The 16020-nt window shown below is 37.8% G+C and overlaps 1 protein-coding gene across 6 annotated transcripts in view; it reads left to right on the top strand.

The window, feature by feature from the left end:
• LOC579807 overlaps positions 1–15588 on the top strand; it is a 47217-nt gene extending 31629 nt beyond the window's left edge. For all 6 annotated transcript variants that reach the window (XM_030973784.1, XM_030973785.1, XM_030973786.1 and 3 more), the window contains 11 exons: positions 396–503; positions 2183–2313; positions 5300–5525; positions 6114–6245; positions 6597–6956; positions 7667–7777; positions 8349–8687; positions 9428–9626; positions 10063–10325; positions 11159–11295; positions 12102–15588. In XM_030973784.1, coding sequence (XP_030829644.1) covers positions 396–503; positions 2183–2313; positions 5300–5525; positions 6114–6245; positions 6597–6956; positions 7667–7777; positions 8349–8687; positions 9428–9626; positions 10063–10325; positions 11159–11295; positions 12102–12269 — 2174 coding nt within the window. In that variant the 3' untranslated portion in view covers positions 12270–15588. The remainder of the gene's footprint in view (positions 1–395; positions 504–2182; positions 2314–5299; positions 5526–6113; positions 6246–6596; positions 6957–7666; positions 7778–8348; positions 8688–9427; positions 9627–10062; positions 10326–11158; positions 11296–12101) is intronic.
• Positions 15589–16020: the final 432 nt, after the last annotated feature.

The following is a 16020-nucleotide window of genomic DNA, read 5'->3' as shown; positions in this document are numbered from 1 at the left end:
TTTTTGTTGTCTGATTTTAAAAACTCAGTGAAACTCTACTTCATTGGCTCTTCTACCGTTAGTGATTAAGGGGGGTGAGGGTAATCCAGATTTCCCGGAAAAAAATCATAATCCTAAAGCTAACCTTAATCTTAACCTGTCTTTACACAAACAAAAATCGATGAGGGCCATTGATGCTTGGGGTCTAGGGAATGTCACTCACGAGGCTACCTGATCATATTATTTGATCAGCCCTTTTAAGGAATTATTTTCAACAAGCATTTTGTGCTTTTTATGATCCCACCAACTATAATCCACAATAATTATATGCTGCCAATGATATTTGTACGCATGTTTTCGTAGTGGAGAATATATGATTTGATTTGATTATCTCATTTTCGTATCCTCTTTTTTAGGATGCGAAAGCTTCTTGTGCAATGATGGGATCTGTGTGGCCAACTCGACCGTGTGTGATTACGTTGATGACTGCACAGGAGGGGAAGATGAATCGGGCTGCTCTTATCGTAAGTAGCATTATGTTGAGAGAAAAACCAGTTTCGTAGCGTGTTTCCAGTCAGGTTTAAATGGTATCAAGGGGGGGGGGGGGGGGGGAGGGGGACACCATTTTCACAAGATTAATTGATGACGTGTATTGAAATGGGATAAACAAGGTTTTCAATACGTGGGGACGATATGGCAGGTTTTTTTTTTCATTTTCAAGTTCCCCTTCCTTCATTTTTGGCTTTTCTTCTCCGTTACATGCACTTTTTAAATTTTATTTTAGATTTTCCATTTGTTTTGCCATTCGATGAGGAGGCTGTTCCCCCTATACCCCCTGTAGCTACAACACCGGGAAGGCAAATTTCATGAAATGCATTTGCACCCCCCCCCCCCCCCCCTATCTATGCTAGGCCAACTGTAATGGCCTTTTGGAAAAATTAGTTTTCTTCCCTCGAGATTTAAACCAAAATATTGACTAAATTATTTCACAGAAGTTTCAATCTTTTGCCCTAATATTTTATAAGTGATAATACATCTATCGTAAATCACGGATGGGAGGGGGTTGTGTGGCACTGTAGGTTCTATATATTCGGTGAGAATGTCAAATCACGTCCACATCGGGACAGTTTCACGACTACTGTTACCAATCTGTGGAAATTTCAGTTTCATAAGTACAATACGTTCACATCTTCTTTGGATCAAATTACGTTCTCACCATCCTTATCCTTATCCCTCTCTCACTCACTCTCTCTCTCTCTCTCTCTCTCTCTCTCTCTTTCTAAAGCTCCCTTTCTCTCTCTCTCTCTCTCTCTCTCCTCTCTCTCTCTCTCTCTTTCTCCCTTTCTCTAAAGCTCCCTCTCTCTCTCTAAAGCTCCCTTTCTCTCTCTCTTTTGTCTCCTCTCTCTTTCTCGCTTTCTCTCTCAAGCTCCCTTTCTCTCTCTCTCTCTCTCTCTCTTTAACTCATTTTCTCTTTCAAATTCCCCTCCTCTCTCTCTCTCTCTCACTCTATATCTACATTCTTTTTTTTCTCTCTCTCTATCCCTCTCTCTCTCTGTCTCTCTCTCTCTTTCTCTCTCTCACTCTCTCTATCTACATTCCTTTCTCTCTCTCTCTCTCTCTCTCCATCTCCCTTTCTATCTTTTACTCATTTTGTCTATCAAATTCCCTTCCCCCCTCTTTCTCTCACTCTCTATCCCTTTTTCTCTCTCCCTCTATGTGTCTCTCTATCTCCTTTTTGCTCTCTACCTCCTTTTCGTTCTCTACCTCCTTTTCTCTCTGAAACTCCCTTTCTCTCTCTATTCCTTTCTCCCCCCTCTACCCCCCTCTCTCTCTCTCTCTCTCTCTCTCTCTCTATTTTATCAAATATTGCTTTGTTTTATACTGCTAAGGAATGTAGAGCAATTTTCTTCCATCATAACAAGAAGCTATTACGTAAATGCTGATAAACAAACCAGGAATGAAAGTATGATAAGTATATATGATAATAAGTAAGTTAATTAAAGGTCACCAGTGATGTTAAATGAAATGCCAATCTTCGGCAAATGTGTTCGAAAATCATTAAAGCATGGTGATTACTTTTTGTTTTTATTAATACCATCAAGAGTCGACACAAGACCTGATATGAAAGGGAACAACTGACTACCTCTCATTGTCTTTTGACCTTATACAAAATTCATTATTTTGTGCCTTTTTCTCTTTATAGCCGTTGGTGAAGAAACTATAGACATAATTTACGGGGATGTTCCCTATCCGTTGACGTCATACGGATATCCTGCCGAATACCCGAATAATGTACTATACAGCTGGAAATTCATTGCTGGAACTGGTTACAAGGTACGTTTTATATATTTTTTAATGTATTTCCCGCCCTTTTTGTCAAACACAATAACATTAATCAAGACAGTATAGAAAACCTAATGTATCTGTAAGTCTGATTTATTCGAGAAGAAATATTTATGATTTGGTAATAAATTTGGTGTTTGAGCAAATAATTATGTTTTTATCATAATTGCTTCAAATTTATTTTTATTTGTAATGCAAGATAGTTACGGACATAGGAGATTCATCTTCTATATAAGTAATACGCTAAGGCTCCGCGGGGGGCGCGACGTCTCGGCGAGCCTTTGTATTCTATTGTTTTTTAATGAGCTCGCCGACCGAAGTTGGTGCGGCTATCTCCTCCTGAACCCTCCCCTCGGGGTACCCGTGCCCGGTGCCATCGTCCGCGGGAGAGTCTACTCTGTGGAATTGGCTATACTCCGCCCGAGGTCCTCCTCCGTGTCGACGTCCAGGGCGAAAACAGACGCGATATGCATAATGCACGATATGCGTGACGACAGAGATACCTCATGGATATTCAACATTGTATTAAAGAGACACTCGACAGACGACGAGCAACTCACATTATGTTGCGTATTAAATGCTCTATGCAGAGGGCGGGATTACCCACGAGTAAGCGATCGTGCTATAGGGTGTGCTTTGTACTAGCTGCAAAAGCCCGAGAGATACACGGGGCTAATTCCTGTCGACGTCCAAACTTAGAGACCTATTTCCATCATGATTGCCGCGATTTTGATATAGTTTTCGTGAATGGTGGTATGAAATCAAAGCTTATTTTGTGATTATTACGGCCATGCATACTGAATTTAGATTATCATTTTCTAAAGGAAAGTTTTCACAAGAAAACCATTGGACTGACAGTTTAGTCGCAAGCTGCTTCAGTCAACACACAGTGCAGCGTAACTCCGGGAAGCTCCAACACCGGCTCCCCGCACCGCAGGCGTCCGACGCCTGCGGCGCCGGTGTTCGAGCTTCCTGGAGTTACGCTGTAGTGTGTGTGAGTTCAGCTGAGCTGAGCTCGAGTCGAAGAGACTTGACACTTTGAAATTGTTATCTGTTGGTTTGCAGGATTATTGCCGCGATTTCAATATAGTTTCGTGAATAGATTTACGAGTATTTACAAGTATTACTAATGTCTACGTTTTTATACGACTGTCTGATTTTCTTGTGAAAATTTTACTTTGAAAAATGATTATCAAATTCATGGTCAGAAATAATCACAATCTAGGGTCTATTATGTTACAGTTCTTGCATCAAATCAATGCATGAAAACTTAGTTATTGAACTAGAATTTTTTTTTTTTTTTTAAATAGGCAATTATGAAGTAGGAAGCCTGAAACCTTAGCCTACTAAACAAATCTCAACAAAGTGTAGGCCTATCCTTTTATGAATTAATGAAAAAGTAGCCCCAGAAAAAAGAGCCCCCGAAAGTTGAAAAAGTAGCCCACGAAAATTTCCCAAAAATTTGAAATAGAGCCCTCGAAATGAAAAACTTAATTTTTTTGCCTGCGCCCCCTCTAGAATCCCGCAATTTCCGCGGGTCCTGAGTTGAGTGTATAGGCGTGGGGTCCACGGGTTTCAAGGGGCCATAAACCCCCAAAAGCTCGGGGGTTACGTTCTTCAAAGTTGGGGGGGGGGGGGGACAGATCAGATCGCAGCGAGTTGAGTGTATATGAAATACAGGCGTTGGGGTCCACGGGTTTCAAGGGGCCATAAACCCCCGAAAGCTCGGGGGTTTTAGGCGTTTAATTAGGGTCAGATGAGCATATTTTTAATACTTTATTTGTGACACTTGCGGGTCACTAATTGGCGTGGGGTCAATACGTAGAGTTGCGTAGTGTTGCGTACCAACTACGCTGGCCTACGTTACTATATGCTGAGGGACGGAAAGGGGTACGCAAGTAAACGAAAACAATTCAACATGTTTAATTTTTTTCGCGTACTTTCGGCGTAGAAACTTGACGCAGAAAGTACGCCTTTTTACACAACACTACGCTACATGCCTACGCAACAGTATGCTACCCTACGCCAGATCGACAAAGCAGTAAAAGCTTTCCACACAGTAAGCAACCATAAGCAAACATGACTATTTTCCCATTAATACGCAGCCTAATTTCTGCGTAGTCGGTACGCCACACTACAGAACTCTACGCAGTTCCAGTGGCTTAAAGAATAACTACCGGTACAGTTGGATCATTTTTTAAATTTTTATATAAGGCCAAATTTAAAAAAAAACATGTTTAGCGTCCTGTTTTTTTTTTTAAAAATGGGAAGGAGGAGGCCCTTTTTTTTTTTTTTTTTTCTTTCAAAATGGCCGCTCCGTACATTTTCCCTGACATTCGGGCTATTTTTCAAGATGGCGGCCGACAATTTTTTTTTTTCTTTTTTAAAATCAGAAATACATTTTAGCAGTGCTTTTCATGTTTTTTTTCTTTCAAAAAAAAAAAAAAAAAATTATTAAAAAAATTTCAAAAAAAAAAAAAATAGGGGGCGGCCCCCAAAAAGAAAGCGGGCGGGGACGCTAAACATGTATATATTTTTTTAATGGCCTGAATGGCAAATAAAGTTCTTGGTGGTTTTAATTTAGACAGTCTCTATATATCTATTTACACCCCCCGCCCCCCTCTAGAATCCCGCGGATTTCCGCGGGTCCTGCTAGTTGCATAAGTATTACTCTAGCATTAGCCTAATACCTTAATCCTTCCATAATCCTTCCATAATCCTTCCTTAATCCTTCCATAATCCTTCCTTAATCCTTCCATAATCCTTCCATAATCCTTCCTTACACAACGTTCTATGGTAAGACGCTCGATCTTAAGGCTCATGGTAAACGGTTCTCCTCAATTCAATTGGTTTTAACCCTTGACCATGCTGACCGAAAGCAAGTCGAAACGTGTACCATCACAAATCATATTTCTGGTCAAACAGAAATGCATGAAAATAAATTTAATTGGATTTTGTTTCTTAATCTGTCCCTTAGATTCGCCTTCAATTTACATCCTTCTCCACGCACGATGCCAATGATTACGTCTTAATTGGAGATGGTGACGTCATTGGTAGTGATCCATTTCTGCGGCTCTACGGCGGCGGGTTTGTCCCGGAAGAGATTCTATCACAAGGCGGTGACATTTGGATCACCATGGTAACGGACAGAAATTTTAGGTCCACCGGATTCTTGGCCCATATCACATCTGTGCTCCAAAATGGTTAGTTTGCTTTCTGCCAACAAAAAATGTTATAGTATACGTTTAAGTAAGTATAAGTGCAACATTACATATCCAGGCACTTCGATCATTTTGGAAGACAGGAAAGTAGCAAATCTATATTGAAAGTGGAAGATATATGAAAACAATTAATATTCAGTATAACTTTTAGTTACATTATTAATGCCTCCAAATCCCTCAAAATAGGCTAGAATTGTGCAACGGTCGAGCAACCGATGATAATGATTTATCCGAGTCCTATATATCTTGAACTACCTTCCTGTATCTTAAAATTTACAGGTTTTCTATTGATTTGACAATCACAATGACTAGTCTTATTATGTCTTGAAGACTAAAATACAAATGATCATGATCGTCATCGTGTGTGCAATTTGTGCAATCAGTTATTAATGAGATCTAGATATGATTATTTACGTCGGGAATGACGTTAAACATCACCTAACAAAAGACGGGACTCAGTTTCGAACCGGAGTCCGTCAGAGTCAAGTCAAGGGGACAGCGAGCAAGCCGTACCACCAGACCAACCCACATCCTCTCACTTGCGTTCTATGTCTTTTGTCGTTCTTTCAGAGGTTCTCGGAGCATGCGCACCTTCCGATATGCTATGTGGGAATCACTTGTGCATCAAAGCAGAAAGGCTTTGTGACGTCACTCCGCATTGTGTTTTATCCACTTTTGAACCCGGCTGCCCTGCCCGGATAGGTAAGGAATACATTTAGGAAGTTATCTTTTTATTACTCCATCATTATTTTCCCCTCGACCTTCTTAAATCAGCCACATAATTGTCACATAGCAGTATTCAAGGTCGTTTAGATTAGAACAGAATTCTTGGAAGTGAATTTAATATAAAACACTGAAAAGAGCCTCTAAGATTCAGTTGTATATCATTTTTCAGATGTCTTTCTTAAGGAAATGTCCTTACTCTCATGGTTTATTAAGTGACCAACAATAATATTATGCATTTTTATTTGTATTAATGCAAAGTGCTGTGAACCGACATTTAGTTTATAAAAGCGATATGAGTGGAATTATTTTTTTCCGTTTCACCAACAGATCTTAGCGGCACCAGCCAACAATATCAATCTGTGACGTCACCTTTCCTGACGCTCTACAGCGCCAACTTCCCCGCCCTGTACGACAACGACATCGACGCCACCGTCTACCTGACGGCGCCGGCCGGGCAACGTATCCTCGCCGCAACGCGTCAATTCGACATCGAGGCGGATTACGACTTCCTTACGTTCTACGAGGGACACGGCACCGATTCCAATGACCAGATCGCTAGGATCAGCGGGCTGTTGCCGAATCAGGTCATCATGTCGACCGGGAACCAGATGACGATCGTGTTCCAGAGCGACTATTCTTTTAGCTTATATGGGTTTAGGATCGAAATTGAAGGACAGGCGTCTGACGGTATGTGGAAAGAAGTCAAGCCTGTTGCACATGATGCGTTATTCTAATTGCGTTATTTTTATTGCGCTATTATTTGCGTGAATTGAGCCTGTGAAGGTCTTTCGTCACTTAGTGGAAGCATTGTCTGCTAGTTTACACTCTCACATGACCCGTGAAAGGCCACACCAGTCGCTGACACATTCATACGTCAAGCAATCGACAATTGCATGTTGCATCCAAAGCGTCATCTTGCTGTCGTAGGACTGAAACAGCGATTGGTGCAGCCCTTTGACGTGTTTTGTGCAGGTAGGCTGTACAAAAAGAGAATGCAAATCAACATAGTACAAACATTGCGTTGAATTACTAGCGCATGCACTTATTGCCATCTTAAGCTTGATCAGCGCTGGTATTAGTGGTAATAACGTAATCGAAATGTTGTGTGTGTAAATGGCCTTTAGAACTTTTAATTGGATCAGCAAATGTTTCTTCAAGCCTTCAAATAGATTTCAGCTGAGGAAAAAATCCTGGGATTCAACTAATAGTTGAAAACAACAAAATGAACATTTAACTAGTGAGCTTATTCGTCTTAAATGTGATGGGGTAAAAGTGCTTTATTTTTGCAATCTCCCTTGTATATATTTGTCTGTTTCTCAAACTGATTACGTACTCTCTCTCTCTCTCTCTCCCGCTCTCTCTCTCTCCCGCTCTCTGTCTAACTTTCTCTATTACAGGTTCATGTAACAGTGACGAGTTCAGCTGTATGAATGGCCAGTGTCGGCCCAATAATCTTGTTTGCAACGGAGAGATAGACTGCATTGACTTTTCGGATGAAGACAAATGTCGTAAGCCCATTTTCCATGTCATTTATTGTTTTGCTTTTGTTCAAAAAATAATTGAATAAAAAAAAAATAAAAAAAAAAAAATAAAAAAAATAATAATAATAGCCTAATAGTCCACTCCAAATTTTATTAAACCGAAACGGAAATTCCTTTTGCCCAATTGATCGTGAGCCCGGCAGCCACTGAGCAGCGCCAGATCGACGTTGCTCCTTTAAATGTCATGCTCATGAGGAGTTGTTCAGTGAGAATTAAGTTAATACAAGAAACACTCTCCATAGCTTAGTCACTGGAAACTATTCTAGCTGGAAATGCAAACAAACTGATTGACGTGTGCCATTTAAACTATCCTTGAGCACATGAAAATAGTATATATATATATATATATATATATATATATATATATATATATTCTTTTAGTGTATATAAAACAATAACAACGTTAACCAATGATCAGAACATATAATTTTCGTATATATCATTGACCCGATTATTGTCTTTACGGTGAGGTGAGTAAACAGTATACAAGTAAAATACCTCTTTATCATAAAAACATATTCTGCTTTAATACCCTTAGCTACATGTCAGCCAGTCCCATCCGAGTGCTCCAGCGTTCTCCCGTGGACCACGACCGTGTTCCCCAACGCCCGCTACCAGTCGGAGTCTGATGCCCTTCAGCGGTATGCCGAACTGGAGTCCACTGCGCTCTCCTGCGACCCCTCCGGTCAGCTGCTCCTCTGCGCCGCGCTCTTTCCAGAATGCCCACACTACGGTACGACGAGGAATCTGTGCCCGTCGGTCTGCGAAGCGGTGATCGACAACTGCCCCATGTTGTCGGAGCTGTCCAATGCGTGCTCGGGAAGCACGATGGTCGATGCTAACAACGGCAATCCACTCTGCGAGGCCCGAAATGGAGGTAATTGCTAGGATATTTGTATTTGTGTGCGTGTGATCAGGGGCGGGGTCACCCCCTTTTCTATATGTGATTAGGAGGACACCAAAAAATGCATTTATAAATATGACACTATCACTGCTTTTATTACAAACATAATCATAATTATAGACTATGTGTGCACCTTTTCCTAAAGTTTTTCGGTAGGGGGAGGAGTGCAGGATCTAACCTCGGGTGCAAACGTGTTTTCTTGTACATATTCTTCATTCATTTGGGGATTGCATAACGTATAAACGTGATGCTGTATATTTTTTTCAAAAGTGGAAATATCTATTTGGTTATGCGTGATCACATTCCTAGAATTTATCAACTTTCGAATTCAAATCTCCGGAAGACATATATACAGGCAAATGAAATGGTATGCATTCATAAATAGTGAATACATTAATGATTATAAGACAGGGTTGTTTAAATTCTTTAAAAAAAATATGAAAGCAAAGTTTTTTTCATGAAATGAATTCAAGGGCAGTGTTAATATACTCTTGTCTTATGAACAAAACCATATTTGAATAATTATTGTAATGTTCGCATGTTTCAAATGATGATAGACAAAGTTATACATCACATAAGGTTGATTTCTTGAAAGGTTTTATGATTGAAAAAGATAAAGTGATACATACAAAATATTTTCCCTACGGTGAGGACAACATATATCTACAAATGTGCACATAATATAATATAATTCTTATTCTCCTCACTCACAGATCCACTTGACACGATGGTGTGTGGCACCCGACCGGGCTACCAGGGAGATTCGGAGGTACAACCCCGCATCATTGGCGGCACTTATGCCGAGATGGGAGAGTTCCCTTGGATAGGGTCGTTAAGGACACTACGGGGCGATCTACAATGTGGGGCCACACTCCTCAATGAGTACTGGGCCGTCACAGCTGCTCACTGCACGTAAGATTTGATATAATGTTCCTAGCATATACATATATATATATAGAAGATGAAGACGGAGAAACACCACTGATCATTTGTATGTACCGTTTAACCGACATTAAGCCTCCACGACCATCTTAATAAGCTCACGGGGGGGGGGGGGGGTGGCAGACAGGGGACGGGCTCGTGCCCCTCCCTCCCTTTTAAAACCTTATTGGCATACCTTTTGTCCGATATATTTTGTTGTTTAAGTAAACAGTTACCAAGAAATCCTGATCATCTCTTTTTCTTGTCAATAAATTTCAAGAATATTGTGCCCCCCCCCCTTTAAAAAAAAAATCCTGAACTAGCGCCTGCATAATATCGATCTCACGTAATTTTAAAGTGAAAGAAGTTATCAAAATCATTCTTGTTTAGGTAAAAGACACCATTTTCAAATCTCTTCCTTTAACAGTGGTGTCTACGAGGAAATCGTTTTCGGAGACATAAAAATCGACACAGAAAGTAGTTACAGTGTTTCACCGAACATTGCCGAAATCATCGACCACCCCAACTACTTTTCGACGACGGGCGGCGACGACATCACTCTTATTCGATTTTCAGAAGCAGTCGTGTTCAATGACTACGTGCGGCCGATCTGTCTACCAAGTAACGTCAGTGAGACTCAGATCTATAGACGATGTTACGCTGCTGGCTGGGGAGTCATCGTGTCCGATGGTAAATATCAAAGTTTAAGCGGCCGTACGTCACGAACTCGGGCGACAATAGCTCATTAGTTCAGTCGTTGACGAAGCTGTTCATGATGATCATGGCCCGACAAGTAATTTCCAGATGAGAAGTTCAGTGCTCTTCTGGTAGCGGGCCATGATCTAATTTCTAACGCCCTTGCACACGGGACATCATTTCCATTGCGTTAATACTTAAATTCCGCTGCATAAATACGTAAATAGAGCCGCCAAACCGGCTGTACACCGACTCCAAACAGATCGACTTATTGCCATTCGAGGTAATGTCAATTTTGGGTCGGTCTGTTATCGGTCTCGTTGGTATGACTGTGTTGTAAAGGCAATTCTTAAAACAAAAACACTCGTGAACTGTTTGCGTTTACATTTTGTATGATCTCACTCCAGATGGTGCGTCAGGGACTACGCCAGTCAACTCGTTGACGCTCACTTCAATATAACAACGCCTCGTGTTAAAAAAGAAAACCCCATGTCACGGAAATTCTAAACTCATCCCTGGGTATTCCAATATAATTATATAATAATAAAATTAGGAAATTATGTTAATTATTTCAAGTCCACCCCCTGTCGGACTTAACAGAAGAGATGTTAATTCATCACTTTGCTATAATTAAACTGGCTTATTTATGAATGATCATTTTGTCCTGAAAACATGCGTAATTCAGTGACATCAATAATGGTTTAAAAAGACAAAGGTATAGTTATTGTCATTTGGAGAACAAATGACATTCATAACCGATTAAAAATCAATTATGCTCTCACATCTTAATATAATCATTTGATTGTTTCCCTCTTTTCTTTCCATAGGAGAAGATGCTTCCAATGATCTTCTCAAGGTCTTGCTTGGATCAATTGAGAATGATGCATGCGGGAAAATTTATGATGACATTATACCCTCTAAGATATGCGCTGGTTATTCAGCAGGCGGCTATGACAGTTGTCAGGTAATTTGTCTCCATTTGGGAAATTTGCATTATTTATTTGTTTTACTCTCTTTTTTTCCACCTTTAAAACCTTTTTATTCACCTTTTTACCCTTTAATACGCGCATTTTTTAACATTACATTTGTTTATCTTCGGCGTCCATCACATTATTTTTCAAAGTTTTCTTCCTCCTCCTTAAAATGCTTCACTTATTATGTTTTATCTAAATAAGTAACACAATATTCATTAAAAAAAAACCCACTTTATTTAAAGGGATAGTTGAGTTCTTGTTTAGGACCGCAAATGCCTTCAAAGTGCATGGTTATTGCTCTTAATATGTATGACATTTCTAGTGCCCTTTTAAGACCTAAAATTGCTATTAAGATAATTTAAGACTCCAAAATGTGTTAAATTTAGATTAAATCCGTGCATCCCAAATCAGCTCCACTTTCAAAAATTCGGTGACCGTTAATTTATTAATTAATAACCAACACGAAAAAGCCATCAAAATTATTGAATATTTATATATATCAATATCCTACTGGACGTGCCTCTTTTTATCAGGAAATGAAATAATCTTTTCTTGCCATTTAGGTCTGTCTCAAGAGATATTGGGGTATTTCAAATTTTGCAACATGTAACATGATATTTTTTCTACTTCTAGTTTTGAAGGTAGCATGTATCAGTCAATGCGTTTTAAAGACAAATTTTTCAACGAAATGAAGAACAATCAGTATTATCTATATGATAAGTAAAATAAAAAATTCTTCAAAGTTGATGAAATTATATTTTACCTAATCTTTTATCCTACTTTTCGATCTTGACAGGGTGATAGCGGGGGACCTCTGTCGTGTGAAGGCGATGATGGCCGATGGCATCTTGTTGGCATTACGAGCTATGGGACGGGTTGTGGTGATCCTGGGTTCCCTGGAGTCTACACACGTGTATCATCCTTCCTCGATTTCATTGAAGATAACATCACGCCCACGTCATGAGTTCATGTATTAGGGTAGGCTGGGTAGCAGTAAAGACATTGAATTGGTGGCTTTAAATAATAATTGTAGACTATAGAAAATACGAAAGCCATTGGAAAGGAATAAATTCCCATTCTAAAGGAGTTATTCTAAAGCATTATGACAACATGTGATATATGATCGTTGCTTGTTACTGTTATGATACGCGATATCCGTAATTCGTCGTAGTTGAATAAATAACATGTCTACCATAACAAACCAGTTATCCTTTGTTATATACCATTACTAGGACACTCAAACTCATCAGTAACCACTATTATACGCAACATTTCTTTCTCAAGTGTGATGGGTATACCAGTGCGTTCTATATAAAAGAAATCGAAAATGGGACATTCATGTCATAACTCTTTCTTTATACATGATTAATGGACCGTAGAAAATTACCTACATTCAAAGCATCATCTATAAAGATATTTAAACTTTATCTGAATGGTTTTTATCCATTACCCTCCATTCACCACACTGAGCACAATGGATGTGCCATTATTACCATTATTTTGTGATAATTTAACAACTTTCGTATATATATATATATATTTCGTATATATATGCCGTAATGGATGAAGGCCTTTAAGAGTACGTAGTTCGCTTTATTATTGGATTAATTCCTGAACTCAATTTTTTGTATTGGCGATTGAAATGTATATGGTCTTCATTAACAATATTAAATGATATAAATTTATAAGTGCCTGATATATATGAGATATAAAACTATCTGGTACTCAAATCCATATATTTTGTGTAGACCTATCTGTAATTGTTATAGTTATACTGAAAATAAAGACAGGTACCTATATACCTGTAAGAATATATTGATTATTCAAGTCTTACTGCATGGTTATACCAATAATGAATATAACAGAAAGGTTCCAGCAGCAACACAAAATGCTTTTATACACTGCTTAAATAATTCATTTCTTTTTGTACAGATGTGCCATACCTACTTGATTTATGGTAGAACAGTGTACTCGTATTTTATTACCAAAATAAAAAATAATGAAATACAATGCTTCCATTATAGTAAAGGTTTTGACAATCTTTACGAACAGTACAGAAAGAAAGGTATACAGAAGAAATATAATTCTTCTAATTCTATAATTTACTTAATTTTTCTTATCACTCAGTTACCTTATTCATAATATGATTAAATTAAATCTTTAATTGAACAAAAACACAAAAAGTGTGTAAAAAAAAAAATGTGACTAATTCGACTATAGATGCACAATCAAACTGTGCTTGTTATTAATTAACTGTGTATATATTGCCCTTAGAAATGTTTTAAAATGTTGCCGAACATTTCTCAAATAGCATTCGCTGTATCTCAGTTTGGTAATGCATACATTCAGAATGATTAACTTATCAACAGGCAAAGCGGAGTAATTGTTAAATAAAATGTTATTGAATTGATTTATAAGTTTTATAATCCTGATATTTTTTTATTCTAACGAATCGTTGATTAAAACAATTAGTGCAATAGAAAATGAATCTTTCAAGGGGTAGTTGAAAATTCTTAGGGAATCTCTGTTTTGTTTGCCCGTCAACTCTAAATCGCGACGCAACTATATGTATATTTGTAACTCCTGCGAGTCGATTCTATTTCCTGAAATCGCTCCTTAATATTCATTAGTAAGGAACTAAAAATAGAAACATAAAAGCATCAAAACGTTACTTCTTATCCCACACTGTATAGTATATGTATTTTTCTAATGGAAAATTTAGTTTTAAAATGTTTCCTCAATGATCTTGTTTGAAAATATTACTATTGAGATATGTTTTATATCAGAAAATGCATCTAGATCTTGTTTGCATATATATCTTTGTCTATATATTCACTACATGGTGCCACTTTATTATGCCAAGTAATGTAATACTGGTGATGTGATTCCCTTTTATTGTTGTTTTCTCATGTATTTCGTAGTAAGAGGCAGGTATTTGATTCATTGATTAAAATCACGATTTCACAGTTTTGTATTCTAAATGTTTATCATGATGAAATCTCTAACAGGAAAATAATAGTGCAGGTATGACTTTTTAAATAAAAATGTATAGCTGAGTTTTGTATTCAACGTAAAGATTACCAATTTCGTAAGTGTAAAAAAAAAAGTAAAATGGTTGTAATTTCATGACTTATACATATGTAAATTTATCAATGCTAATGCTTACGTCTTTCTGAAATCGTTAACAATTGTGTCTTTCATTTAGATGTGTGTATAGAAAATTGTCTTTCATGAATAATGTGTCTTTCCAATGATTTATGAAAATTGTTTTATATTACCGAAGTTCTTGAACGTTAGTTCTCTTTTCTTTTAATTGGAAAATGTAATTGTTTTCTTTTTCATGGTGCGTCTCATTTCAATTCCTTTTTTTAAATATCTGCAGATTACCTCACTCAAAAAAAAAAAAAATTGGCGTATGAAATGTTCGCGAAGATTTTGAGTGGTTTTACGATTCGCGATAAGTTACAAATCGCGAAACTGTGAATCACAATTGATATAAGACTGAATATTTACGATTCGCGAATTAAGTTTTTCGCTGTGAAAAGTCTCTGGTTTTATGATATATGCTTCTCTTCTTTTCTCCAATGAAGTTTTACGTATTCCTTCTTTTCCGTTTCTGCTTCATTACATCGTTCTTTCAGCTGTTGTATGTTTTGATTCCTTCTATCTGTATATATAGTGCCGGATATAGTGTAACAATGGAACCTCCTTTTATATAAAGAATATAAATGTAGTTTTAACAAACTCGCATCATCATAGGGTGTTTGCTGGTCTCACTTCTTTCCTTTGTATTTGTACCCCTCCCTCCCTCTCTCTCTCTCTACCCCCTTCTCTCTCCCCCTCCCTCTCTATGTTATATTGAAATAACCAGATTTCTAAATAACGATGTCCGAAGAGTTTGTGATAATAAGTCCCATTGTATATTACTAGTAATAATTGTGAATTTTGAATCTCCTGATTATGTAATCATTCGTTCAGGTACATTTATATTCCTTAACAGAACTTATTTAATGTCAATACGCCCGGTGTTTCCCTCGGTATCAACTTTCGAGCCGCTGGAATGGGAAATATTTGAATCTGATTGTATTTGATCTCCGTATGTACTTTTGAAATTAGTCTTTTTAGGCAGTATAGGTGTTTTCTTCATTGATACATTCCCATCTTGTAACCTTACATATAATAGTGCTCTATAATCATGTGTTTTTATATTTTCCTACACAATTTGTCTTTCTTTCCTTTTTTATTTGTGTGCAGACCCAAATAAAGAGATAAATGATTTGCAAGTATTTTGTCGATGTACTTCTTAGTCATTTTTCAAATTGTACATAAGGTGTTTACTGCAAAAGAGAAATGGAAGGGAGAGGGCGAAGCGAGAGAGAGAGAGGAATGGAGTGATTGGTGGGGAGAGAGAGAGAAATAGAGACAGAGAGAGGGGGGGGGGGGGTCGGCATTAAATACTGAACATCTCCAATAGGAATTCAAAGTGTGAAATAAACGAGTAGAACTTGTATTACTCCTTAGTACACTCAAGGAAGCCATTTCTGTATGTATGATTGAACAGGAAAACGTGTTAATTCCACGTTTTACCTACATCTTAATTTCCATTCCAAAACAATTTTACATTGTAATTTGATACATTATGTTCTTTAAAGAATATTCCGAGTTTTAACATCCTTGTTGAGTTTTATTTTTTTGTGATTTTGTCCTTTTGCAGT

The sequence above is a fragment of the Strongylocentrotus purpuratus genome, unplaced genomic scaffold (assembly GCF_000002235.5).
Source record: "Strongylocentrotus purpuratus isolate Spur 01 unplaced genomic scaffold, Spur_5.0 spur5_scaffold_7, whole genome shotgun sequence".
Taxonomy (NCBI): Eukaryota; Metazoa; Echinodermata; class Echinoidea; order Camarodonta; family Strongylocentrotidae; genus Strongylocentrotus; species Strongylocentrotus purpuratus.
Note: the sequence above shows the minus strand (reverse complement) of the source record. Positions and strands in the feature narration are given on the sequence as shown.